Source organism: Vulpes lagopus, chromosome 4 (genome assembly GCF_018345385.1).
Source record: "Vulpes lagopus strain Blue_001 chromosome 4, ASM1834538v1, whole genome shotgun sequence".
In the NCBI taxonomy this organism is placed as follows: Eukaryota; Metazoa; Chordata; class Mammalia; order Carnivora; family Canidae; genus Vulpes; species Vulpes lagopus.
Genome location: NC_054827.1, coordinates 113,512,965 through 113,539,295, shown reverse-complemented (window position 1 = coordinate 113,539,295; position 26,331 = coordinate 113,512,965). Strand labels below are relative to the sequence as shown.

At 52.7% G+C, this 26,331-nt stretch overlaps 1 protein-coding gene and 1 pseudogene across 3 annotated transcripts; both read left to right on the top strand.

The window, feature by feature from the left end:
* The first annotated feature begins 1,441 nt into the window (after positions 1–1,441).
* Positions 1,442–22,206, top strand: MAN2A2 (mannosidase alpha class 2A member 2). Of its 3 annotated transcripts, none has more exons than XM_041751372.1 (25): positions 1,442–1,664; positions 2,424–2,625; positions 3,449–3,598; positions 4,115–4,372; positions 4,443–4,587; positions 4,707–4,878; positions 5,337–5,464; positions 5,680–5,853; positions 6,261–6,447; positions 8,713–8,890; positions 9,203–9,405; positions 9,605–9,787; positions 9,940–10,054; positions 10,292–10,359; positions 10,523–10,688; positions 11,215–11,451; positions 11,674–11,796; positions 12,095–12,209; positions 12,455–12,588; positions 12,744–12,885; positions 14,685–14,818; positions 15,064–15,138; positions 16,598–16,792; positions 16,956–17,066; positions 18,282–22,206. In XM_041751372.1, exons 3-25 carry the CDS (start codon positions 3,467–3,469, stop codon positions 18,432–18,434), a joined length of 3,528 nt encoding a protein of 1,175 aa, XP_041607306.1. In that variant the 5' UTR covers positions 1,442–1,664; positions 2,424–2,625; positions 3,449–3,466; the 3' UTR covers positions 18,435–22,206. The 3 variants fall into 3 exon arrangements, with proteins under 3 accessions (XP_041607306.1, XP_041607305.1, XP_041607308.1); XM_041751371.1 differs by lacking the exon at positions 1,442–1,664 and adding an exon at positions 1,924–2,136; XM_041751374.1 differs by lacking the exons at positions 1,442–1,664; positions 15,064–15,138 and adding an exon at positions 1,924–2,136.
* On the top strand, positions 21,346–21,437 carry LOC121490214 (annotated as a pseudogene).
* Positions 22,207–26,331: the final 4,125 nt, after the last annotated feature.

Below are 26,331 nucleotides of genomic sequence, written 5' to 3'. Positions count from 1 at the left end.
CCTTGCTGCTCCTCCGGTCCCTCCAGCTCACTCCTGTCTCTGACTCGGGAAAGCTGACACCATGCTTGCCTTGCTTTTGCTGTCTATGTAAGTAGAAAGGTATCTGGATCCAGTGGGACTTGTCATCTCCTTACCAGCTGAGGCTACAGGAATGTGGCAGGCCCACCTGGCAGCTTCAGTGGTGATCTTATGGCCCTATTAGCCACTGTGCTGTGCTTTGAGACTGCTTGACCTCTTGACACAGAGGAACATTTTGGGGGTGATGGGAATGTTCTGTTTCGATCTGAGTGGTAATTATACTTGTCTATACATTTATCAAAACTAACAAGGGACTCCTGGGTGTCTCAGTGGTTGAGTATCTGCCTTTGGCTCAGGTCATGATCCCAGGGTCTGGAATCGAGTCTCATATCAGGCTCCCCACAGGGAGGCTGCATCTCCCTCTGCCTATGTCTCTGTCTCTGTGTGTCTTTTTAAATGAATAAATAAATTCTTTTTAAAAAAACTAAGCTGCACACATAAGACTTGTACCATAAACTGTAAATTATACCTCCATTTTTAAAAATCACCCCCCCCCCCTTGGGAATGCCTAGGTGGCTCAGCGGTTGAGCATCTGCCTTTGGCCCAGGGCGTGATCCTAGAGTCCGGGGATCGAGTCCCACATCGGGCTCCCCACAGGGAGCCTGCTTCTCCCTCTGCCTGTGTCTCTGCCTGTCTATCTCTCATGAATAAATAAATAATCTTTAAAAATAAAAAATAAAAAAATCACCCCCCAAAAAATCATCAGGGAACAAACAAGAGCTCTTGAAAATTATGATTGCCAAAATGAAAAAGTCAATTGGAAAATAAATTTCCCAGAACACAGAGCAAAACAGAAAGACATAAGGGACCGTGAACCTAGCCTAGGTCTAACACCCTAGTACCAGGCCTTTCAGTTTGTAAATAAACCAAAACCCTAGTACCAGGGAATAACACCCTAGTACCAGGCCTTTCAGTTGTAAATAAACCAAAACCAGAGTGTTTGCGGGAATGAAAGAGATGGGAGTTAGAACAGAGATGACAATATAAATCTCGTTAATCAAACAAAAACCCGTGTAAGCAATACTCAGCCGTTCGTTAGTAACTGATAGCACAATCCTTTGGAGGAGCAATAGGATGTCAAGTACCTTCAGTTATGTGGGTCTTTATCCTTACAGCCCAGGTCATCTCCTTACCAGCTGAGGCTACGGGAATGTGGCAGGCCCACCTGGCAGCTTCAGTGGTGATCTTACGGCCCTATTAGCCGCTGTGCTGTGCCAGGTAACTTCACTACTGCGAATTCGTCCTAAGGTAATACTATAAAAGGAAAACAAATGTGGAATGCATGGAGATGTTCACTGCGGTATGGTTTATGATGCTGCAAAACTGTGAACCACCCAGGTGCCCAGCGAAAGGAGAGCCACCACGACAATAATCTCTTATTGACTGTGTAGCGGGCACGGAAAGGGATCTGGATCAAGGCCCGGCACCCACGGGGGCAGTACCCCTCGGCCGGAGAGACGCCTTAACTGCATCAAGTTACGGCGACCTGGGGCGACACAGAGCGGACCCGGAAAATGGGCTTCCCCGTTAAGCGGCTGAAATGGAGGCGACGGCTTCCTACACTGCTCGGCAATGCGCTGACGCTGGTAAGATCCAGCAAAATAAAGTTGCGCGCCCCCCGCGGAGGCTCCGCAGCGCGCAGAGGCCGGGCCCGGGCTGCGGCTGCGCACTGCGGCCCCGCTGCCGGCGCCCCGGGACGGCGGCGGGGAGCGCGCGGGGGGCGCCGGGCCGGCGGGCGGGGCGGGGCGGGGGCGGGGCGGGGCGGCGGGGCGGGGCCGGCGCGGAGGGGGCGCGGCGCAGCTGTCCCCGCCCCTCGCGCTGGTGGGCCGGGCGGCCGCGGGAGCGGGACGGGGCCGGCGCGGGGCGGGCGCAGCGGAGCGCGAGGGCGGCCCTGGCCCCGCGGGAGCGCGGCTGCGGCGCGCGGAGCCGGCGGCGACGGCTGGGCGGACGCCCGCCTTCGCCTGCATCGCTGCCTCTGCGCGGGCCGCCGCCCCCGGGGATGTGAGGGGCGCAGCTCGGCCGGCGGGGCCCGGAGCGGCGCGGAGCCGGCCGCGGACGGTAACGCGTCGGGCGGACCCGGGGGAGGGCTCCGGCTGCCCGCCGCCTCCCCGCTCCGGGCCGCGGCCGGGTTGGGGGGCAGGAGCGCAAGCGGGGCCTCGGGTCGGAGGCGGCCCGCGCTCCCGTCCCCGGCCGTTGTCGTTGCGGTCCCCGGGGCCCGGAGGGGCGGCGAGGGCCGCGGCCGGGCGGGGGGCCGGGAGGGGGCTGGGCCGGCCGGCCGGCCGGCGGGCCCCCGAAGACCGGTGGCAGGTGCCTCCCCACCCTGTGACCCAACTCTCTCCCCGCAGCTCCACCCACTTTGGCCTAGACCCAACCTCCACGGGCTAAAAATATTGCCCGGAGGCTTCTGAGAGGAATCAGATCGCTCTAAGTAGGGCACGACGCGCAGAGGCGACAGAGCTCCTCGGGCCCAGGGCGGGAGCCAGTCTCCGGAGCGGCGGTTCCGCCCACGCGCGGCCCCGCACCTAGCGGCCTCCCGCCCCCGAGCAGGCAAGTGGGGGCCCGCGGGCGGTGACAGCGGGCACTGGCCCGCCCTCTGGAGTCGCCCAGCCTCTCCCTGGCCAGGGGACCTTGGGCACCAGTCGCTGCCGGCTTCTCAGGGGGTCTCCCCAAGCGCTCTAGAAGCAAAGGCTGAAAGTTACCCACTGCAGGAGTCAGAACTAGCCGGGAATAGACGCAGGGCCCTGCTTTATGTTAGAAACATAAGCTGCTCTTGCTGCTTTTTACACTCATTCTGTTTTTTCTTATGAGAAAAAGAGCGACGCTGTGCCAGGGCTCTTTCTGCAAGCATCATTCTGCTCCAAGAGGGCAGAGAGAAAGGCTTTCCTGTCCATTTCTTTAAATCAGACTAAATGCCACTTTTATTCACTAGAAGCACGTGGCCAAAGAGGCTGGATACCCACCTCTGACTGGCTGTGTCTGTCTTGTAGGCAAGCTCTGTGGGAAACTAGTTAGAATCAGGAGGTCATGTGGAGAACTCTGGAGTCAGAGCTGGGAAGTTTGTTAGCCAGGCGTGTTTTTTATGGCATTACCCTGGGAAGGAGCATCCTCTGCATCCTCAGGCCAGAGCTGTCCTCAGAACCAGACAGGACCAGCTCCACATGTGCTTCTGGTGCTTTCTGTGTCTCAGCCAAGAGAGGAGGATCCACAGCCAGTGTTGGGATTTGATGCTTAGAGATGTGTTTTCCTTTGGAGTCAGGCAAATAAGCATGCCTTGAGAGTAGCACTCAGGAACTCCTGGGGCGCATTTGGTGGAAAGACTGAACAGAGGGATTTTGCCTGCTGGAGCCCTTTATGGTGTCCCTCCCACCAGGTGCATGTGGGGGCCAGTATGAAGCTGAAAAAGCAGGTGACAGTGTGTGGGGCTGCTATCTTCTGTGTGGCCGTCTTCTCACTCTACCTCATGCTGGACCGAGTGCAGCATGATCCCACCCGTCACCAGAATGGTGGGAACTTCCCCCGGGTGAGTCATGCCTGCTTGCTGGTCTCTTTACATACAAGTCATCTGAGCTTGGGTTGAGAGTCAGTGTCAGCCCAGAAAAGGAGCATTTCTTCCCAATTGGCAGGTTTTCTAGAAGCCCAAAATTAAACATAATGACAGCAAAAAGAAAGAAGGAAGGAGAAATATGTACTGCCACTCCGTCCTCCTGAATTCTTGGCAGACAGTGCTAACGGATTGCAGCATTCTTTCCCACTAAGCCCGGATGCAGTCCTAGTCAGCGCAGTGCTCCAGATAGGCCACACCAGTTGTTGAGAATAGGCATGCGAGTACTCCCCACCCGAGTGGATTGCAGTCCTCTGTAGTGATTTGGAGATCTTCCCTTATCTGACCAGAGCCTGTCCAGCCCTATAGGCTCATGGTTCTGCCTGCATAGGAGGAAGGAAGGATCACAGTCAGGCTTTGGGTGGTGGGCCCCATGCAGAGGGCCTCCCCGTGGCACAAGGAGCCGTGGGTGATTGCTTTCTGGTCTTTTGGCAGAGCCAAATTTCTGTGCTGCAGAACCGCATTGAGCAGCTGGAGCAGCTGTTGGAGGAGAACCATGAAATCATTAGCCACATCAAGGACTCTGTGCTGGAGCTGACAGCCAACGCAGAGGGCCCGCCTGCCCTGCTGCCCTACTACATGGCCAATGGCTCCTGGGTGGTGCCGCCAGAGCCCCGGCCCAGCTTCTTCTCCATCTCCCCTCAAGATTGCCAGTTTGCTTTGGGGGGCCGAGGCCAGAAGCCAGAGCTGCAGGTAGGGGCCAGCGCTGGCAGGGAGGTCTGGTGGCTGTGGATGGGTCCTGAGCTGCTCTCTGGCTTGACAGATGCTGACTATATCAGAGGAGCTGCCATTTGACAATGTGGATGGTGGTGTATGGAAGCAAGGCTTCGACATCTCCTACAGCCCTCATGACTGGGATGCTGAAGACCTGCAGGTGTTCGTGGTACCACACTCCCACAATGATCCAGGTGAGGACCCAGCAGAGCTCCGGGAGCTGGGCTGTGCAGGGGGCTTTCTGATGGCAAAGGTAAGTGAGGGGCCGACGTGGATGCTGGCATCCTTAGGGAACCCTGTGTTGGCTCCCCAGGCTGGATCAAGACCTTTGACAAGTACTACACAGAGCAGACCCAGCACATCCTCAACAGCATGGTGTCCAAACTGCAGGAGGACCCCCGGCGGCGCTTCCTCTGGGCGGAAGTCTCCTTCTTTGCCAAGTGGTGGGAAAACATCAATGCCCAAAAGAAAGCAGCCGTCCGAAGGCCAGTGCCTGCTGGGGAAGATCGGGAGAGCTATTGCCTGGGTCCTGGGATGAGTGCCAGAGCAGCTGGATGCCAAGCTGTGGGTGCCCAGGTGGCAAGGAGACACAGGGGGAAGTGGGGCAGGGAGGAGTGACAGTAGAGAGGGTGAGAGTGAGAAGGCAGGAACTGGTTTGACGGTCACTGGTGTCAGGAGAAATCAGTCACGTGAAGGTGTCTGCACAAATGAAGAAGGAGCATGAGGCCTGGCCCTCGGAAGTGCAGATGGAGATCCAGTGAGAGGCAGGCTGGGCCAGCATGGAGGTTGTAGGGAAGGAGAAGCAGGTGCACATTTGCTCAGTACGTCTTGGGTTTGGGTGAGCGGACTTAGTGAGGCTAGTGCACACTGGTCCTGGCATCTCCTGGTTGACAGGACTGGGCAGAGATTCCCTGCTGCATGCTGAGTGAGTCCTTCACTCTAGGCTGGTGGGAAATGGGCAGCTGGAGATTGTGACAGGAGGCTGGGTGATGCCAGATGAGGCCAATTCCCATTACTTTGCGCTGATTGACCAGCTCATCGAGGGACACCAGTGGCTGGAGAAAAACCTTGGTGAGTCTGGGCTCAGGAATGGGGGTCTGCCCTCACAGCTGGGCCCAGGGGACAGCAGGATCCTGTAAGGCACAGGAATTGGCACTGGGTGGTTTCTTTCTGGACTGGTTCCACTAGCATGGGCTTGGCATAATGGTAAGAAGGGAGATGGGTTCCCAGGCCCAGAAGGCCAGGTCCTGAGGTGTTTAGGACCTCTGGTTCCCATGTCCTCCCAGGTGCAACCCCACGCTCTGGCTGGGCTGTGGACCCCTTCGGATACAGCCCCACCATCCCTTACCTGCTGCGCCGTGCCAACCTGACCAGCATGCTGATTCAGAGGGTGCATTATGCCATCAAGAAGCACTTTGCTTCCACCCACAGTCTGGAGTTCATGTGGAGGCAGACCTGGGGTAAGACCAGGTAGGGTGGAGGGGTCACAGGAGTAGTTCTCACTGGGGAAGGACAGGGGTGTGAGAAATAAGACCCAGTGTCTTAGAGCGGACCAGCAAGCACTGGTGCAGACTGCCAGAAGTGCTCCTCTCCTTCAGGTTAGGTTGGGGATTACACTGACCTCTGGCCTCTTACAGAGACTGCTTTCTATACTGAGGGTCTGAGCACAGCACGTGCTGGAGGACTCCAGAGCCGCTCTGTGTCCTCACCCCTGGCCTGCACATCTTCTGCAGCCTTAGGTCTGGTTCAGGCCTCATCTTCTGTCAGAGCTTCCCGTAGCTGGGGCAGATCCTCACTCTGCCGCCATCCCCGTGCCCAGCTCCCTGGCTGCCTGCTGGTGGCTGACTGCCTGGTGTGTCTTCTACAGACTCAGACTCTAGCACAGACATCTTCTGCCACATGATGCCCTTCTACAGCTATGATGTGCCCCATACCTGCGGCCCAGACCCCAAGATCTGCTGCCAGTTTGATTTCAAACGCTTGCCTGGTGGACGCATCAACTGCCCCTGGAAGGTGCCACCTCGGGCGATCACAGAGGCAAACGTGGCTGAGAGGTATTTGTCCCCGGCCTGGGCTGGGCCATTTTTACCACATAGAGGACCCAGGAGACCTGGCCCTGGTCAGGACTCTACTGCATGGAGGCACTTCAGGTTGTACCTCTGTGAAATGGGGGGTGGGCTCAGTGGTTGAGTTCAGATCTGCAGCCACTAGGGTGGCAGCTCCTTTACAGAGCCTCCTGGAAAACTAGAATGGCCCTTAGGAACCACCTTTTCCAGAATGGTTTTATTTTCCCAAATAAGTATGTTTCCCAGCCAGAGCCAGTTGGCTGACTCAGCAGTGAATAATTCTCAAAAGAGATAAAGTTCCATGCACTTTACCTAATATGCCTTCATTTAGTGCAGACATCCTGCCTTTTTTTTTTTTTTAATTTTTTTTATTTATTTATGATAGTCACAGAGAGAGAGAGAGAGGCAGAGACACAGGCAGAGGGAGAAGCAGGCTCCATGCACCGGGAGCCTGATGTGGGATTCGATCCCGGGTCTCCAGGATCGCGCCCTGGGCCAAAGGCAGGCGCCAAACCACTGCGCCACCCAGGGATCCCAAGACATCCTGCCTTTGCTAGAGATTGACCAGGACCCCCAGTGCTCATGGACCCGGCACCCCATTCAGATGCACATTCGTCCTGCTCAAGAGCCCCCAGCCTCAAAGAAGGCACACTGTCCCTTGAGGGTCGTTAGGGACCCCAAAGATGTCTTTGTTGCTGAAGTCCACACCCCTGGGAGAGGGCAGACTGAGAGTGTTCTAGAACAGAGGGTTAGCCGGAACCAACTGGCCTTGAGAATATAACAAGTTGAACTGGTTTTCGTGTTGCAGTGCTCTGATTTCCATGATGTCCAGGCAGTGAAACATGTGACCAAAGGGGAAAGAAAGTGGTCTTTTGTTTCTGAAACCCAGAAATCTCAATAGTGGTTCTAAGCAAGAATCTAGAGCTGTTAGGGCAGGGTTTTTCTTAAAGCAGCAGCTCTGGCCTTCAGATGCCAGCTCAGGTTTGCAGAGAGCAAGTCATGAGAGTAACTTTGTTTTCTCCTTTGAAGGGTTCCCTAGGCTGATAAATTAGGGAAGTATGGTATTGGAGGAATCTTCTCTTGAGAACAGAGTAAAGAAGTATCAGCTGGATCAGCATAGTTAAGTAGATTAGTGACTGGTTGAACTATGGTATCAGTAATATGCCAATTACTAGGTTCGTCTAAAAAGAGAAAGAGGCTTTAATGAAAGGCTGCAAGGCTCTGTCTTTCTATTGATTTTACTAGTAACATGGCTAAAAAAGAAAATGACAAATGTGTATTTATAGTTTTTTCTATGTGCCAAGGATTGTTCTGAGTGTTTAATATATATTAGTTCATTTAGTTCATTTTAATTCTCATAACATCATGGTGGTAGGTATAAACGTTCTTCTCATTTTATAAAAACTGAGGCCCAGAGAGGTTAAGTAACTTGGCCAGGGTCACTCAGCCTAATACATGTGAAGTTGGCATAGTCTGGCTCTAGATTCTGGGCTCTTCGGTGCTATGAGGCTAACCAGGTGGGCAAAGTGAAGCTGGAGTGTCAGAATCAGGATCCCAAAGAATGTCAACAGCTGGTGTGTGATGTGGGTCGAATCTGACCAGATGTGATTTTTTCAGTGTCAATGTAAGGTCCTACCCTTAGCCTCAGAAAAGAGCATAGAAAAGTTTAGAAGAAAGAACTTGCCGAACTTCATGAACCGAGTGCGTGGGAACACGCATGGTGGCTGATGTTAGCTCCAGGGATGACTGTGGGGCTCTCTGAAGCACCCCCACTGATGCACCCACACCCCAAGCCAGCCAAAGGGTGGGGTCTGGCCATCCACCCTGGCCTCTCACATCCAGGGCTGGGCTCCGCATTATGAGGGCCATAGGCCCAGGGGCTGCTGGACAACCGCTGGGTAATGGAAGGGCTGGGCTTGCAGAGCCGGGAGGGAAGGCACAGAGGAGTGTGGCACGGCTTGGATCTGAAGGAGAACCACGAGGGGAGAGGGGTACGGGATCGTGCGAGTCCGAAGGCAGCTCTGGGAGGGAGCCAAACCCAGAAACAGCAGCTAGCATACAAAGACAGCCCCCTGCTGTCAGGAGCATCCAGAGAATTCTGGGCTCCCGGGGATAGGTTCCCCCTCCAGGAGGTGTGCACACCACAGATGCAGGGACCCCTTAGTGGGTGTGCTCAGGGGGTCTGTGGGGCTGGCTCTGCCCCCCCCTCCGCCACTGAGACCCCTCATTGGGCCGGGGGCTCTTTCCCCACAGGGCTGCGCTGCTCCTGGACCAGTATCGCAAGAAGTCCCGGCTCTTCCGAAGTAACGTCCTCCTGGTGCCTCTGGGGGACGACTTCCGATATGACAAGCCCCAGGAGTGGGATGCCCAGTTCTTTAACTACCAGCGGCTCTTTGACTTCCTCAACAGCAAGCCTGACCTCCATGTGCAGGTGGGAGGGGGCGCTGAGCTAGGTGGGGAGGGTTCCCTCTACAGTGCTGCAGCTTGGCCTGAGAGGCTCCCTGCTCCCATTACCAGCCCCAGGACAGGGGTCTGTGCCTGACTCTTGGGCAGGGTCTCCCTTTTATGTCAGAATTCCTTCTCAGGCTCCCCAGCTTCTGTGAGGGGTCCAGCGGGGTAGGACGTGGGGTGACTGCCTGTGTGGAGCAGAATCCCTGCACCTAGTGCCCAGCCACAGCCCTGGGGGTCCACAACTCCTAGAAACTCTGGAACTGATGGGAGTGGGTTTTTGGGGTCTCCACAGGCCCAGTTTGGTACCCTCTCTGACTATTTCGACGCCCTGTACAAGAAGACAGGGGTAGAGCCAGGGGCCCGGCCTCCAGGGTTCCCTGTGCTAAGTGGGGACTTCTTCTCCTATGCGGACCGGGAGGACCATTACTGGACAGGCTACTACACTTCACGGCCCTTTTACAAGAGCTTGGACCGGGTCCTGGAAGCCCACCTGCGGTGAGACTCACTCCCCACCCCTATAGGCTAGAGAGAGTAGAATAGCCTCTGGGGTTTGAGGAGCTAGATTGGCTCAGAATGTACTAGAAGGGCTTGGAGACCAAGGCCGGCAGAGACATGGTAGAAAGAAGATGGCGAGCTTAGCAAGGTGGGCCTGGGAGTTGTATGGGCAGAGACTGACCTCTCTCTCTCTGGGCAGGGGGGCAGAGATTCTGTACAGCCTGGCTGTAGCTCATGCCCGCCGCTCTGGACTGGCTAGCCAGTACCCACTCTCTAACTTCGCCCTTCTGACGGAAGCTCGGCGCACCCTGGGCCTCTTCCAGCACCACGATGCCATCACCGGCACCGCCAAAGAGGCAGTTGTGGCCGACTATGGCGTCAGGTGGGAGCCCTCTCCTCCCGGTCGGATCCTGTCCTAAAGGCCATGCTGGGCAGTCAGTGGGCAGACCTGCCAAGGGTTCTTCCTGCTAGAGAGATTGATGGTCTGTGGCCACCTTTCCATGGTCCTGCTTCTGCCCCCCCCGCCTCCCCCAGGCTTCTGCGCTCCCTTGTCAACCTGAAGCAAGTAATCATCAATGCTGCTCACTATCTGGTGTTGGGGGACAAGGAGACCTACCACTTCGACCCTGAGGCACCCTTCCTCCAAATGGTGAGCCCCACTTCTCAATCCGCTCAGGGCGTTCTCTGGCGCATGCAGTCCCATCCAAGAACTATGGTCTGAGGTTGTTGCTCTTCTTCCCTTCCTGTCCCAGTGGGAAAGATCTGTGCCTAGTGCAGCTGGTGGTCCACATCCAGGACAGGCAGGGGCGGGGGAGGTCAGCAAGGGTTTGGCTGAGCCAGGCCAAACCCCGTGATGATTGTTCCCTCCCCACCCATTTAATCCTAGGATGAAACCCGCTTAAATCACGACACACTGCCGGAGCGCACAGTGATCCAGCTAGATTCCTCACCCAGGTAAGCCAGACCGGGCCAGGTGCAGAGGTGAAGCCACTCTGGCTCCCCACACCATCTCACCCCCACATCTGTCCAAGTGCCGCAGGACTCTTGGCCTGGCTGCTGTTCTGTTTCCACTGCCCAGGAGCAGTGGCCTCCTAGGTGAGCCTGCCTCTGCCCGCAGGTATGTGGTGCTCTTCAACCCGCTGGAACAGGAGCGGCTGAGCGTGGTGTCCCTGTTGGTCAGCTCGCCCCGGGTGCGGGTCCTTTCAGAGGAGGGCCAGCCCCTGGCTGTGCAGATCAGTGCACACTGGAGCTCTGCCACCGACATGGTCTCTGACGTCTGCCAGGTGAGGTGGGGCCCTGGAGGTGGGCCCCAACCCTCAGTGCTGACCTGTGGCCTCTCCCCAGGGCCTCACTCTGCCTGTGACACCAGCTCCCCATCCTCTTGCTTATTACCCAGGTTGGGGACGGGGGTCTTAGGGAGAGGGCTGCCCAGAGAACAGTCACTCTTGGGACTTGAGTCCATCCCTGAAAGGAAGGTGAAGTTGGGTGTAGTAAGGGAATAATAAAAGTGGGGGCTGGATTGCCCTTCCATTCCTTCCTTCAGCAAGTAGTTATTGAAGGCTTAATGTGTGCTTCCCGTTCCGTAGTTTTTCAGATATCATATGAGACTCCTAAAGTCTGACCAGAGGCAAGTGAGGTCACCTCCACTTTCGGGGGTGGGGGACTGGGGACAGAGGCCCCAGTAGGTATAGGGATTCCATCAGACCTTCTCAGTGAGTGAGTGGCGCAGGCCTGGGATTCCAGTCTGGAATGCCCAGAACGAATGCCCATGCCGTGGGCCATGCCTCCTCACCCCTTCTGTGCCAGCAGGTATCTATGCCCATCCGCCTGCCGGCCCTGGGCCTCAGCGTGCTGCAGCTGCAGCTGGGCCTCGATGGGCACCGCACCCTGCCCTCCTCTGTGCGTGTCTACCTGCATGGCCGTCAGCTGGCCGTCAGCAGGCAGGACGTTTTCCCACTGCGCATCATTGACTCTGGCACCAGTGACTTCGCCCTCAGCAACCGCTACATGCAGGTCTGGTTCTCAGGCCTTACCGGGCTCCTCAAGGTAAAGGGCCCGGGCCAGGGGCTGAGGAGGGTATGTCCTGTGGGGGGGCAGTGCTGAGCCACCCCCTCGCTGGCAGCAGGCCTCAGACTGGGCCATCTTGGCTCCGGGTGACAGCACAGGGAAGTGGGGCTGGCTCCTTGGGAAAGTTTGTCTGTGCCCTCCCAGGAGGCAGGCCTGACATGCTGGTGTGGGGCCAGGGGTCAGGGCTGTGTTTTTTGGCAGAGCATCCGAAGGGTGGACGAGGAGCAGGAGCAGCGGGTGGACATGGAGTTCCTCATCTATGGCACCCGCGCGTCCAAAGACAAGAGTGGAGCCTACCTCTTCCTGCCTGATGGGGAGGCCCAGGTACCCTAAAGACTCCAGAAACCTGGCAGGCCCTGGGAAGCCCTGCTAACAGAGGGTCCAAGAAACCACAGGAACTGAGGCAGTGAAGAGGGTCATCCCTGCCTGCCAGGGGCCTTGCGCAGGCTGCCTCTTGGAGGTGGGGTGGGCTGAGGAATGTCACCTGGGGCCTTGGGCCAGCTCAGCCAGGGGTGTCAGGCCAGAGCCTGCTGGAAACAAGTACTTTTACCAGTGCTGGGCTGGTACCTCCCCGCTTTGTGTTCTGTGCTGTGGCTTTAGCTGTCGCCTGCTCTTTCCCCAGCCCTATATCCCCAAGGACCCCCCTGTACTGCGTGTCACCGAAGGCCCTTTCTTCTCGGAGGTGGTGGCATACTACGAGCATATTCGCCAGGTGGTCCGGCTATATAATCTGCCAGGTGAGCCCTGAAGATGAGGACAGTCAGAACAGAGGTTAGGGCTGCACAGGCTATGCCACGCTCATCCTTCTGCTGGGTCTCTGCTTGTGTGTCTGTTCCCAACAAATGGATCATTTGAGACAGGGATGGCATTAATTCTCTTGGAGTGAAGGTCCTACACAAATGCTGGGGGCTGCCAGAGGGTTGGGTGCAACCTCTCCTGGCCCCATCCCTTAGGTCTCTTTATGCTCTGTTCTTATGCCCAGGGGTGGAGGGGCTGTCTCTGGACATGTCGTCCTTGGTGGACATCCGGGATTACATCAACAAGGAGCTGGCCCTGCGCATCCACACAGACATTGACAGCCAGGGTGCCTTCTTCACGGACCTCAATGGCTTTCAGGTGATTCCTGGGGCCCTGGGCCCACACACCACAGGCACTGGGCATGGAGGAAGAGGAATCAGAGGCGAGGATGATGAGGGACTCCTTCAGACCCGGGACCCCTTGGGCCTGAGTGGTGCCTGGATGCCCTTGATCCACTGGTCTCCCCCTTCCAGGTGCAGCCCCGGCGCTATCTGAAGAAGCTGCCTCTGCAGGCCAATTTCTACCCCATGCCAGTCATGGCCTACATCCAGGATGCGCAGAACCGCCTCACACTGCACACTGCCCAGGCCCTGGGTGTCTCTAGTCTGCACGATGGTGAGTGGGGAGCAGGGCTCTGAGAAGTTTAAAGGATGAAGTAGAGCCCACTTCTGCCCCAAGGCCTCTCTTCTCAGGGAGCCCCATCCCTCCCCAGTCCACAATCACCTCCATACTTGGAGAACATTAATAGCTCCTGCCAGTCACACACGGGCATGGCAGGAAGGCAGACATGTGCTGTCACCCTCTGCCCTAGCAGAGGCGGCCGGGGCAGGGGGTCCTGTTGGGTCTCTTTAAGAAGCACCAGGGTATTGAATGGTGATTTGCAACTGAGGTGTGCAGCCTCCTTCTCCTGGCTAGGGATGGAAGCAGGGCTGTTGGAAAAGTGCATTTGATGTTTATAATGAAATATTTAGCAGGGGTGCCTCAGTCAGCTAAGTGATTCTTAATTTCGGCTCACGTCATAATCTTGGGGTTGTGAGACTGAGCCCCACATTGGGCTCCACAGTGGGCATGGAGCTTGCTTGAGGTTCTCTCTCTCTTCCTTTCTCTTATTTCTTGCTCTCTTGCTTTAAAGAAAAATTTTAAAAATAAAAATTTAAAAAATTTAGCAGTGGAGAAAGATACTGTTTCTACTAAAGATCGTTAAAAAAGAGAATGGTGTTCTTAAGAATTAAAACAAGGCCATGAAGAGTACTGGCCTGGAGCTGGGCATTGTTGGCAAGCTGAGGCAGCTCCCCTCTTCTCAGGGTCAAGTGAACAGTCCTTGGTGGCCTCTGAGGCCTTCAGATCTGCCGTGTTTGGCATGGAGCATTTGTATATGGGGCTGAGCCGAGAGCCTGGTCCAGGCTGTATGGGGGTGCTGTGGCTAGGGCAGTGGAGGCCTGACTCCCTGCTGAAGGAGTGTCCCTCCACCCAGGATCATCCCACTGTCAGACTGCCTGGCTCTGTCTGTGCCCATCGATTACCAGCTGAGCCCAGTGTCCCCACTTGATTCTCTCTGCCCTCTGGGAAACAGTGTGCTCAGAGATTATTGTTTTATATGCAGGGGTCCATTTTAGGACTTTGGTATATCTTCCCCCAAAAAGTTGCTCTAGGTAAAAAGGCTTAGGAACAACAGGAGTCACAGTTGGGCTGGGGAGATGGATAGGGCTACCTGAGTGGACTCCCTCCAGATTCTTAAAAAAACAGGTGCTGGGGAAAATCCTCACCTCAACATATGTCAGCTTTGCAGTGAGCCCCTTCCCCAAGTCTGTTTTACAAAGAAGGCCTAGGCGGTCACCTGCCATGTCTTTTCCCCAGGACAGTGCTCATGGATGCTTAATTTGAGCTTCTGACTGATTTGCCATCTGCCTGTCGTCCACGCTTTCCTGGTGACAGATGAGGCGGCAGCACTGGAGTCTGTCCCGGAGTAGAACAGGGGCGGGGGGGGCTTGTGTTCTACTCACAACGAAGTCTGCCCATGCTGCTAGCTTGGGGCCCCTGCAGCCGGCGCCATGGGCCATCCAGGGCAGTGTTGTGTTGGCTTGTTTGCTGTGTTTAGGTAGGCAGTCCAGATAGGGCTCCTGGCCTGAACTCCTGGGCCTGCCCTCGGTCCTGAGGCACAGAGCCTGGGGGTGGAAAACTGCCAGCGCCCGCTTGTCTTCTCTGGACCTCGTTTCCTCTTCTGTGTTGCTGACCCTTCCCTCAACCCCTTCCAGCCCCAGGTCCCGTAACTCTTCCTCTCCTGAGCAGCTCCACTTCCGGTTAGCTCACCAGGCTGTTCCCTTGGGGCCTGTGGTTGGGCTGCTTCTTCCAGAGCCCACTGTCTGCTTGGGGGTGGGGGTCGTGGGCTGGGGGCTCACAGTTGACTTCCCTAGGCCAGCTGGAGGTGATCCTGGACCGACGGCTCATGCAAGATGACAACCGGGGTCTGGGCCAAGGGCTCAAGGACAATAAAAGAACCTGCAACCATTTCCGCCTCCTGTTGGAACGGCGAACCCTGGGCAGTGAGGTAAACTCTGGGCCTCCCTGACTGGGAACCAGGTCAGGCTGGTCCCTTGGGCAGTAGAGCTAGAGGTGGGCAGGGGTAGTGAGAATAGGGCTTTCCTGGGGCGTGGGGGGTGTATCTGACACTCCGCACCCTGGCACCTCTGTCTGCCACAGCCTCCTGTCACCTGTGCCCCCACCCACCCCCGTGTCCTCTGACCCCATCTGCTCCAGCCCCATTCATCTCATGGCTTTCTTTGCCCCCACCAGCCTGGCTTTTTCTCCAAACTGGCAGCCATGTTTAGGGACTTGATCTTTCACAGCAGCAGGACCAATAACCTTGAGGTAAGGGCCAGCAATGGGGTGTCGGACTAGCGTTAGCAAGGTGTAACTGGAGTTGGAGCCTGTGGACGACAGAGCCTGCCCTTGGGCTCCCGTGTCTGGGGCTCAGTCCCACTTGCTCAGGAGATAGTGAGAACTTGCTGTGCTTTAAGGCCTGAAAGGGACACAAACACCTGCGTTATTGGCCCTACTCTCTAGGACTTCCTCGGACGGAGGGGTGGGGGATATGCTCTGTGTGTAAGACTAGGAATATGCTCCCTGGTACTGAGGAGGGAGAGAATGGTGTGAGCCACGGGATGGAGGACAGCTTCCGGGGGACGTGTCAGCCAGACGCTGCTGTGATGAATGCAGGTCTGATCTAATGACATGGAGCAAGGTACAGGGCAAGGTGGGAGACACCAGGGAACAGCACTGAGTTCACTCAGCCAGACTAGAGTGGCTTATCCATGCCATAGCTTCTAGCCACATGTGGTTATTTGAAATAATAAACTACATACAATAGTATGTATGAAATAATAAAACTACATACAATAACTGATTCAGGTCTTCATTAATACCAGCCACATTTCAGGTGTCTAGTGGCCATAGGTGGCTAGCAGCTACTCTATACTCAGTGCTGGTTTAGTGTATTTCCATCTCTGCAGAAAGTTCTAGTGGCCACTGCTAGGTTGGCATGAGGTCAGAGGTCGTTTGCCTGGAACAGCTGGTAGGAGAGTTGGACTCTACTGGAGGCCAGTGAGGGACCCAAGAGTCTGGACTCTATTGGAGGCCAGTGAGGGACCCCGACAGTGGCCCTGCCCTAAGCTTGTCGCTCTGGCAGCAAGAGTGGGTGCATCTTCAGGGAGACTGGAGGTGGAGGATGGTCTACAGGCCACTCAAGCGAGAAATGTTGGTGGCTTGAACTGAGCCACAGTAGGGAGAGGGTGGGGTAGGGGTGAGGACACTGCTGAGTTGGGGGCAGAGGTCAGGGGAGGTGTAAGTGAGAGATTCTGAGTGATTGGAAGGAGAGTGGCATGAGGGACAAGTCCGGAATATGGACAAGGGGCCGCCTTAGAGAAAGTCCAGGTTGGCCACCGAAGCGGCAGTCCTTGGGGATACAACCGTGGGGACCCCTGGGCCGAAGACCAGGCCCAGTGCTGTGGACACAGGGCCGTGCTCAGAACTGCGGGATTACTCAGGGCACTCTGTCCATCATCTGTGTGAGGCACATGTCTGTCTATTTCCCATCCTGAGATGGGAATCTGAGAATCTGTGATGGGAGACGGTGCTCAGGGTAGTGTCACATCAGCAAAAACCTCCAAAGGCCAAGGAGAGGTGGCCTAGTAAATAGTCCTCTCTAAGTTGTGTGAGATGGAAAGTGGCCGTGCAGGGCCCTGGAGCCTTCTAGACATACTGGGGAGGCTTGCTCCACCTGGGTGTGCTCCCGCCCCCCCCTCACCCACACCTCGGGCCAACCTTGCAGGTCCAGGATGGCCGCACCAGCAGCTACCCGTCCCTCCTCAGCCATCTGACCTCCATGTACCTGAATATCCCAGTGTTTGCCCTGCCTGTGGCCAAGAGGCAGCTCCCCAGCCCTGGTCTGCGCTCCTTTCATCCCCTGGCCTCCTCCCTGCCCTGTGACTTCCACCTGCTCAACCTGCGCACCCTGCAGGCCGAGGTGAGTATCCGCGAAGCCCTCGCCTCCAGGACTGGATTTGGGCCTCTCTGCCCAGCGCCTCCGGTCCCAGTACTGCCCTCTGGGGATGGCCCTCTGCTCCTCTGGGAGCCCCAAGCAGTGCCAGCACCACCCTCCCCCCCACCCCTTGTGTGTCTGTCACCAGGATGATGCCTTGCCCTCGGCAGAGACTGCACTCATCTTACACCGCAAGGGTTTTGACTGTGGCCTTGAGGCCAAGAACTTGGGCTTCAACTGCAGCACAAGCCAAGGCAAGGTGAGCAGAGCTGGGAGAGGGGGGCCGGGGGGAGGGACATCCATGGGGAATGGGGAGGGGATGGGGTGGAGTCAGTCCGGGGGAGTGGGGCCTAGAGAGGGGAGTGGGGTCATGGGGAGCAGGGCCAGGGGGAGGTGGGCCTGGGGTGATGGGGGTGGGGCCCAGGTGTGGGCAGGGAAACAGGGCACCAGGCTGGGTAGGCTAGGGAGCTTGAGGAGACTGCAGTAAGGTGGAAAACGAGGGCGAGGCTGAGGGTGGGGGGCCCTCCAGGACCTTTTTGGGAGAGAAAAGCGGAAGCTGCCGATGAGTATTTTGTTTGTTTGTTTTAAAGATTTTATTTATTTGTTCATGAAAGACAGAGAGGGGATCCCTGGGTGGCTCAGCAGTTCAGCCCTGCCTTTGGCCTGGGGTGTGATCCTGGAGTCCGGGGATTGGGTCCCACGTCGGGCTCCCAGCATGGAGCCTGCTTCTCTCTCTGCCTGTGTCTGCCTCTCTCCCTCTCCCCCTCTCTCTCTCTCTCTCTATCATAAATAAATAAAATCTCTTAAAAAATACATTTAAGAAAGACACAGAGAGAGAAAGGCAGAGGACAGAGGCAGAGGGAAAAGCAGGTTCCAGGCAAGGAGCCTGATGTGGGACTCGATCCTGAGACTGCAGGATCACGCCCTGAGCCAGGGACAGGTGCTCAACCACTGAGCCACCCAGGCATCCCACCGATGAGTGTTTTTAAAGCAAGGCCTGGCGGGGGTGAGTTCCTGGCGAGGCCCAACAGCTGGAGAACTTGTGCCCTGATAGCAGGGGCAGCTGTCAGACAAGGTAGAAAACACCAGAAATAAAACCCCAGAAGCCTGGTGCTGCTTGTCCTTAAGCTCTTTTCATGGTATAAGCTAGTCTGGTACATGCTCCCCAGCCACAGCCTGTGCTGGGCACCTGGAGGCTAGAGTGGACCCAGACGCAGTCGCTGTACTCAGGGAGCTCCTGCTCAGTCCAGTGCCTCCTCCTCTGCCCTCTGTGGGCCGGCTGCAAAGTTGAGCAGACCTCAGTGAGCCCCTGAGGTCAAACACAGACTCACAAGTGTAGGTAGGCACCATGCTGCCCACAGGGGCCAGAGCCTCCACAAGGTTCTTTGAAAGGTAATGAGACATGCAGAGGAAGAGCCACATCATGCAGCATGTGGGCACCCAGCCCAGCCCTGTACCATGTTCCTCTCCACAGGCAGCCCTGGGGAGCCTCTTCCATGGCCTGGATGTAGGTTTCCTGCAGCCGACCTCCCTGACATTACTGTACCCACTGGCCGCACCCTCCAACAGCACTGATGTCTACCTGGAACCCATGGAGATTGCCACCTTTCGCCTCCGCTTGGGCTAGGGCTTCCTGTGGCCTGAAAAGAAAGTTCATCCACAGAGACTGCCTCTTACAGAAGGTCGGGTTGGACAAACCAGATGGGTATCCTGTCCCGATCTACCTCTCAGAACTGTGACACACTGGGCTCTGCCCTCATTTTCTTTTATCCTTGCTTCTGTGTTCAGTGGCAGCCCCAAACCCAGTGTCGGGTAGATAGGGCAGACGCTAGTGAGAAGGTGACAAGAGGGCCCTTGGCCAGAGTGGGGGGTACCAGCATCTGCTTTGACTTTTGAGTAGCACCCACTTGGGCACAGGCTCGAACACCCACCCTTCTCCCCAAATGGGATGGAGGGGAATCAGAATCAAAACAGGTAGGGGAGGCTGAGTGGGTAGCAGCCCAGCACCACAGTAACTGTAGGCAAGAGCTGGCTCTGGGGGGCGCCATCTGGTTACGTAGGGACTGCTTGTCCTGATGTGACCAGCAGGAGCTGAGTGATGGCTGGGAGGTGGGGGATGGAGACCCAGGCTTAGCAGTGGGGTGGAAGAGGAATCCCTACTTCCTGTGATGACTCCACCATAAGTGCTTCCTGGCCTGCACGCCCTGCTAGGGACTGTGGTGTGGCAGGAAGGGACTTAGTAGAGACCATCTCATGGCCAGAGGTCATAGAATACTTCAGATACCAAAACCCCCATCTCATCATGGGCAGTCGGTCTGTGTGTTGATATGTGGGGTGGTGGCAGGGACGTGGGGGCTCTTCCATCCTATCTGACCCCTCTTCACTTCCTGTGCTCTGCACACCACTGTCCCTTGGGAGTTCCTTCCCATCCTGGGGGGCATTTGGTCTGGCATACTTCCTTTCCCTGGAAAGGAACTGAGGCGCCCATGAGTGTGAGCAATTTGAGATGGCTTTCAGCCCCATCCCTATAGTCAGGATATGAAGCTTCACTTTTGATACCTTCTTCTACAGAAGTGTTTGAATCCTGGCACAGAGACTAGAGACATGTAGCATAAATTAGGAGGCAGTATGACTACTCATCAGCCTTCATTTCAGCTTCAATTAATAGAGAAAAGTTTTTGATAGTCTCTATAGATGCTGAAACAATATTTGGTAAAGTTTAAGATCTATCCCTCATTAAAAATCTTAGTAAGTTAAGATTATAAAGGAACATCCTAATCTAGATAAACTTCTATCATAAACCAGCAGTTACTGACATTCTAGAGTCAGACACCCCAGGCATCCCATTACAAGTTGGAAGCTAGCCAAGGACGTACTACCTTTTAGCAGTGCCCTGGTACTGTTGCCCTTGCAGGAGAGCAGGCAGGCGAAGGAGAAGGAAGTTACAACTGTCATCATTTGCAGACAATAGAACATCTTAGATACAAAATCTAAGAGAGTCAGTTCTGTAAGTGGACACACACGATAGACATGCTTCTGTAGAGACTTCGGTTCTCTCAGAATCAGCCCATAAATTCAATGTATTCCAATGCAGTTGGATACTTTGGGGATTTGATGAGTTCTAAAGTTCATTTGGAAGAGTAAAATATGTGAGAATATTAACACATTCTGAATGATGGTGAGTCGGGGGTGGGGAGCGCTGCGGGGGTCGAAGGCACGTGGCCTGCCCTAAGAACTTGCAAGTGCCAGGAGTGGTCCCTCTGACCTGGAGTGGGGTTGGGCAGGCAGATGTAACAAAAGGCAGAGTCCAGCAGGCCCCCAGGCAGATGAGAATTTGGCAGGATGAAAGGAGTATTTAAAGTGGGGAAAAGATGGATTGCTTAATACATAGTACTTTAAGACAACCGGCCCTCAAAGTAAGAGATCTGTAGCTCACAGTTTCCACCAAAATTAGTTCCAGAGGGAAGAAACCAAAAAAGTTAAGCTACAAAATTCATTGAAGAAAATACAGGGTATTATTAGACCTCTGGTGTGAGAAGCTCTGTTTTAAACATAACACAAAACCTAAAAGATACAATACGAGAAGAGATGTTTTACTACCAAAAATTATTGAAAGTTTACGTATGATGGAAAACATCACAGTACAACACAAATGACAGATTGGGAGAAAATATTTGCAGCACTTCCAATATTGATGAGTTAATTACTTCAGGAGCAAAGCTTGCTTTGGGGTCCCCAGGGCCTGCTCCACAGCTGCTGGAAGATCAAGAGTTTTTCCAGGTCATCCAGAGCTGTTGTCACCAGCATCAAGCCAGGGCATGTGGAATCCTGTCTGTATCGTAGTAGAAGAAATAAGATACATAGAAGAGTTCAATAAACAGGAACTGTAATCTTATTAGTAAAGGACTCTGAGCAGTTATATTATAGCAGGTGTTATTTGCTGGTATCATATGACTTGTAATCAAATGATAAGGGAGACTCTGTGAACCTCACCCCCACCCCAGGAAATTAGCAGAATAAAGGCTATTATCTTTGGAGGTCTTAGATGTATCATGAAATTGTTCATCTGCCAGAAACGATCTTTAATCCTCCACACTGACTGGCCTTTGAAAAGTATTTCAGGCAGCGTTTGTTATTCAAGGTGTGGTCCAGAATCACTAGAAGTATTTGTTTCAGGTCCAGCTTGTTGGCCTGTCTTGGCAAGGGCCACCCCTTATGCCTGGATGCTGGGATGAGGGCCCATGGAGCAGAGACCAAGGCTCGTTGAGACTGCCCTGTAACAAGAACCAGAAAGAAACTTTCCTGTGGTGCGTAGGAGGGAAAGCCGATTCCTGGGCCCAACCTACTGAACCAACTTCTTGGAGTAGCAGTCACAGAATCAGCATTTTTAACAAGCTTCCAAGCAATTCTTTTGCACACATTCATTTGGAAATGGGGCTATGATTTTAAGGCAAGCAGCAGCCCTTTACCATGGAGCTCTGACACTGAAGCCTCAGTTCTGAGGGTTATAATCATAATTAGAACCAGGACGGGAGTTCTCGCTTTGGCAGCATGTATACTAAAATTGGAACGATTAGCATGGCCCCTGCACAAGGATGACCTACAAATTCATGAAGCATTCCATATTTTTATGAACACTGGGTATTATATGTTGGCAAATTGAATTTAAATGTTTTTTAAAATAATAAAAATCAAAATTGAAAAAAAAAAAAAACAGGACAGGACACAGAAGCAACTTCAACCCCTGGAAGTAGAATTCTCTTCCTTCCTGCACCCCTCCATCCACTTTGAACTATCCCCTTCCCATGAAGAAAAGGAACCATAGACAAGTGGGCAGGAACCGGGTTCTCCTGTGCAGGTTGAGCCAGGCACTGACTCAGCTCCCCAGGGTGTGGGCATAGAGCAAAGCCTGTAGAAAGAACAGCATCTCCAGGCTGAAGCTCACCCACCCACCCCACCATCACAGTGGTCTGCTAACTGCACTCAGGACCTACAGAGGAGGAACATCACAGTCTGGGTAGTAGGAATGAGGCTCTCCAACCAAAATAGAGCTCTCTGAAACATATCATTGCTTCTCACTAACAAAAATGTGTACAACACTTTAAGGGCAGTTCTCATGCAAGAACAGGTGATAGAGGAGGAGGCCAGATCCTTCACAACAAATCTCAGTTTTACTTAGGGTCTGTGAGAAATCAGTTCAGGACTTCTTAAGAGTTGTTACCCAATGGATCTGCAAAGAGTCTCTGTCCATTCTGGGTTCTGACTTTGGATCTCCCTACCTGAGAAGAAGCCTGACCTGATCATGAATTCTGTGGGCACAAGAAACCCAAGCAGCTGGACATGAGGACTTGCCAGCACTTGAAATGTGATGGGGTTGAAGATTTAAGACAAAGCTTTGAGTGTGGAAGCCTGGAGGAGCTCTTGCAGTGGAGGGGGAAAGGTGGCAGGTCTCCCTGTCGGCATGCCTAGGGACCTGCACTAGGACCAGAGCAATGAGCACCCCTGTACCACTACCTCCTCAATTCCTGATGTCTTGGAATGGTAAGTGAAATATTAACAATGGCAAGAGCGTAGCCCTATGGTCCTATGACCCAGAGTGGAGAGAACAGAGACAGCCCTGAGCAGATGGGAAGCTGCACAGCTCAAGCGAATGAGCTGGGAAGGAGAGCAGTGCAGGGTCGTCAGAGTCCATGTGGGACACATAGGTTACTGGGAGTAACCGAGGAATGCCGAGAGGGCAGAGCCAGGTCAAGCAGGGAGCATAGGACAAGGAAGCAAAGAAGCTGCAAGCCAAAACATGACAATGTAAGCAGCCCCAAACAATACTTCATTGAAGTATAGTCTACGTGTGGGAGAAACTCTGGATTTGGCGCAGACGATACAGACACTTGTAGATTTGGAAAACAGAGCTGAGGAATCGCTTGAACACATCACAGAGCTAAAAGAAAACTATAAAGGAGAGGTTAAGAAATATGGCAAATAGGGGCACCTGGATGGCTCAGTTGATTGAGCATCCAACTCTTGGTTTCAGCTCAGGTTGTGATCTCAGGGTCCTGGGATCAAGCTCCATGTTGGGCTCTGTGCTCGTGAGGAGCCTGCTTAAGATTCTCCCTCTCTCCCTCTTCCCCTCTCACTACTTGTGTGTGCTCTCTCTCTCTCTCAAATAAGTAAAATCTTAAAAAAGAAAAAGAAATATGGCAGATAGGCTTGGAAGCATGGACAGAATGTTTAGTAGCATGTTTAGGAGAGACCAGTGAGTAAGGAAGAGGAAACCATCAAAAGGAAAGTGGGTGCATTCTTCAGAAATGAAGATAGAGGGATCCCTGGGTGGTGCAGTGGTTTGGCGCCTGCCTTTGGCCCAGGGCACAATCCTGGACACCCGGGATCGAATCCCACGTCGGGCTCCCGGTGCATGGAGCCTGCTTCTCCCTCTGCCTATGTCTCTGCTTCTCTCTCTCCCTCTCTCTTTCTCTCTCTCTCTCTCTCTCTGTGTGTGACTATCACAAAAAAAAAAAAGAAAGAAAGAAAGAAAGAAATGAAGATAGATATGTAGGAGTCCTCGGAAGGAAAAGTGCTTGTCAAGTTCCAAGAAAGGGACATTTCAAAAAAAAAAAAAAATCCTCACCCACATATATTTGCAAATAAAACCCTAAAAATCAACCACAAAGAAATTCCAAAAGACCACCAAAATGACAGCAGACATCTAGTTAGCATCAATAGATACCTGGAGTCCATGAAATAGTACATTCAGACTGCAAGAACATAACTGCCAACTCCATCTGGTATTAGCTGCACTGCTATTCAGAGTGGGAGAAATGGCATTCCAAACATGCGAAGGCTAAGAATTTGCAGTGCACAAAACTTCAGTGGAAGAAAAAAGGTGTTTTTCTGAAAGAAAAAAAATCCAGGGTGTATAAACCCTAATAAGTATTGACTGTAAACTATAATTCAAAAAGCATGAATGAAAATTCTAGATCACAATAATTTTAGATATTATTCCAGGGGTGCTTGTTCAGAAGAAATAAAAGCACATCTCATGATTCATATGCACAAAGAAATGGATGAGGATGAGGATGTTCACTGGAGCATTATGTGGTGTGGTAAAAAGCTGGAAACAAAACCTATGAAAAAGAGGAATGCATAGGGGTGCCTGGCTGGTTCAGTTGGTAGAGCATAGGACTCTTGATCTTGGGGTTGTGAGTTCCAACCCTACAACGGGTGCAGAGCTTGCTTAAATATTTTTTTAAAAGGGAATGCATAAATAAAATACTGCCCATTCAAATAATGAAATACTATGACATAGTTTAAAGGAATGAACTAAACATCCATGTGCATTGACATGGATAAATCTCTAAAGCATTGCTAAAGAAAAAGAAAGTTACAGGGGTGCCTGGCTGGCTCAGTCAGTAAACCATGCAACTCGATCTTAGGGTTGCAAGTTCAAGGCCCATGTTAGGTGTATAAATGACTTAAAATTTTAAAAAAAGAGAGTGATAGATACTTATGACAAAATACTCCAAAATAGGTACTATAAGGACAGTCTTTTCAATAAATGGTGTGGGGAAAATTGGATATCCACATATAAAAGAGTGAAGTTGGAAGCTTATCTTATACCATATACAAAAATTAAAATGGATCAAAGACCCAAATGTAACAGCTAAAGCTATAAAACTCTTAGAAGAAAACAGGAGGAAATCTCCATGATACTGTGGCAATGATTCTATAGCTACAACACCAAAAGCAAAGGCAATAATTCTGGAAAGGATTCACCATTCTAGATGCCATTAAGAATATTCATGGCTCACGGTAAGAAATAAAAATAACATTAACAGGATTTCAATTTGGAAAAGTTGATTCTTAACCTCATGGATGACTTTGAGGGGCTCAAGACTTCCATGGAGGAAGTCACTGCAGATGTGGTGGAAAACAGCAAGAGAATTAGGATTCAAAGTGGAACCTGAAGATGAGACTAAAGTGCTAAAATCTCACGATCAAACTTGAATGGATGAGGAGCTACTTCTTGTGGATGAGCAAAGTGGTTTCTTGAGATGGGATCTACTGGTGAAGATATTACGAAGATTGTCGAAATGACAGCAAAGGATTCACAATATTACATAAACTTGGATTGACTCTCATTTTAAAAAGTTCTACTGAGCCTGGGTGGCTCAATTGGTAGAACATGTGACTTTTGATCTTAGGGTTGTAAACTTGAGCCCCATATGGAGAATAGAGATTATTTAAAAGAAGTTCTAGGGGCGCCTGGGTGGCTCAGTTGTCCAACTCTTGATCTCAGCCTAGGTCTTGATCTCAGGGTTGTGAATTTAAGCCCTGCAATGGCATTGGGCTCCATGCTGGGCATGGAACCTACTTAAAAAATTTTAAGGAGTTCTACTATGGGTAAAATGCTATCAAACAGCATTGTCCACTATAGAGAAATCATTAGTGAAAAGAGTCAATTGATGTGGCAAACTTATTCTAAGAAACTGCCACAGCTATCCCACCTTCAGCAACCACCACCCTGATCAGTCAACAATCATCAATAAGGTAAAGTCCTCCACCAGCAAAAGGGATTACAGCTCACTGAAGGCTCAGATGATGATTAGTGGGTTTTTTTGGCAACGAAGTATTTTTTAAATTAAGGTACACTGTTTTTTTTAAAGACCTAATGCTATTGCACACTTAATACACTACAGTATAAACATAACTTTTATATACACTGGGAAACTAGAACTTTCATTTGATGTGCTTTATTGTGATATTGCTTTTATTGTCATGGTCTGAAACGGAACCTGCAATATCTTGGAGGTATGCCTGTAATCTCAAATGGCTCAGGGGAAAAAAGTTTCTTATTCTGTACTTCCCACATTTAAGTTTCTGATTTTTAAAAAATATATATTGAATTAAGGGCACCTGGGTTGCTCAGTCAGTTAAGTGTCTGACTCGATGTTAGCTCAGGTCATTATCTCATGCATGGATTGTGAGACTGAGCCCCGAGTCAGGCTCTGTCTCACTGGAGAGTCTGCTTAAATATTCTCTCCTTCTGCCCCCCTCCCCTCATTCTCTCTCTCTCAAATAAAAAAATCTTTAAAAAATATTGAATTATAAAAAACCCAAGTATTTACTACATTGGCTCAAATCAAACAGGTTATGTAGAGAGGCCTCAGACTCATAATCCTGCTTCACTAGTCACTTCAGTCTTGATCTTTACCATGACTCGTGGTTGGAGCTGACCTGTTATGATCACTTTTGTCTGGTTTAAAAGCCAGTAGGGAATGCCAGGCTGGCTCAGTGGGTGGAGCCAGTGACTCTTGATCTGGGGGTGAGTTTGAGCCCCACGTTAGGTGTCAGGATTACTTAAAAATAAGTAGGGCCTAGGGCCTACGTGGTGCAGTTGGTTAAGCAGCTGACTCTTGGTTTTGACTCAGGTCATGATCTCAGGGTTGTGAGATTGAGCCCTGCATCTGGCTGTGTGCTCAGCAAGGAGTCTGCTTGGGATTTTCTCTCCCTCTCCGCCTACTGCTTGT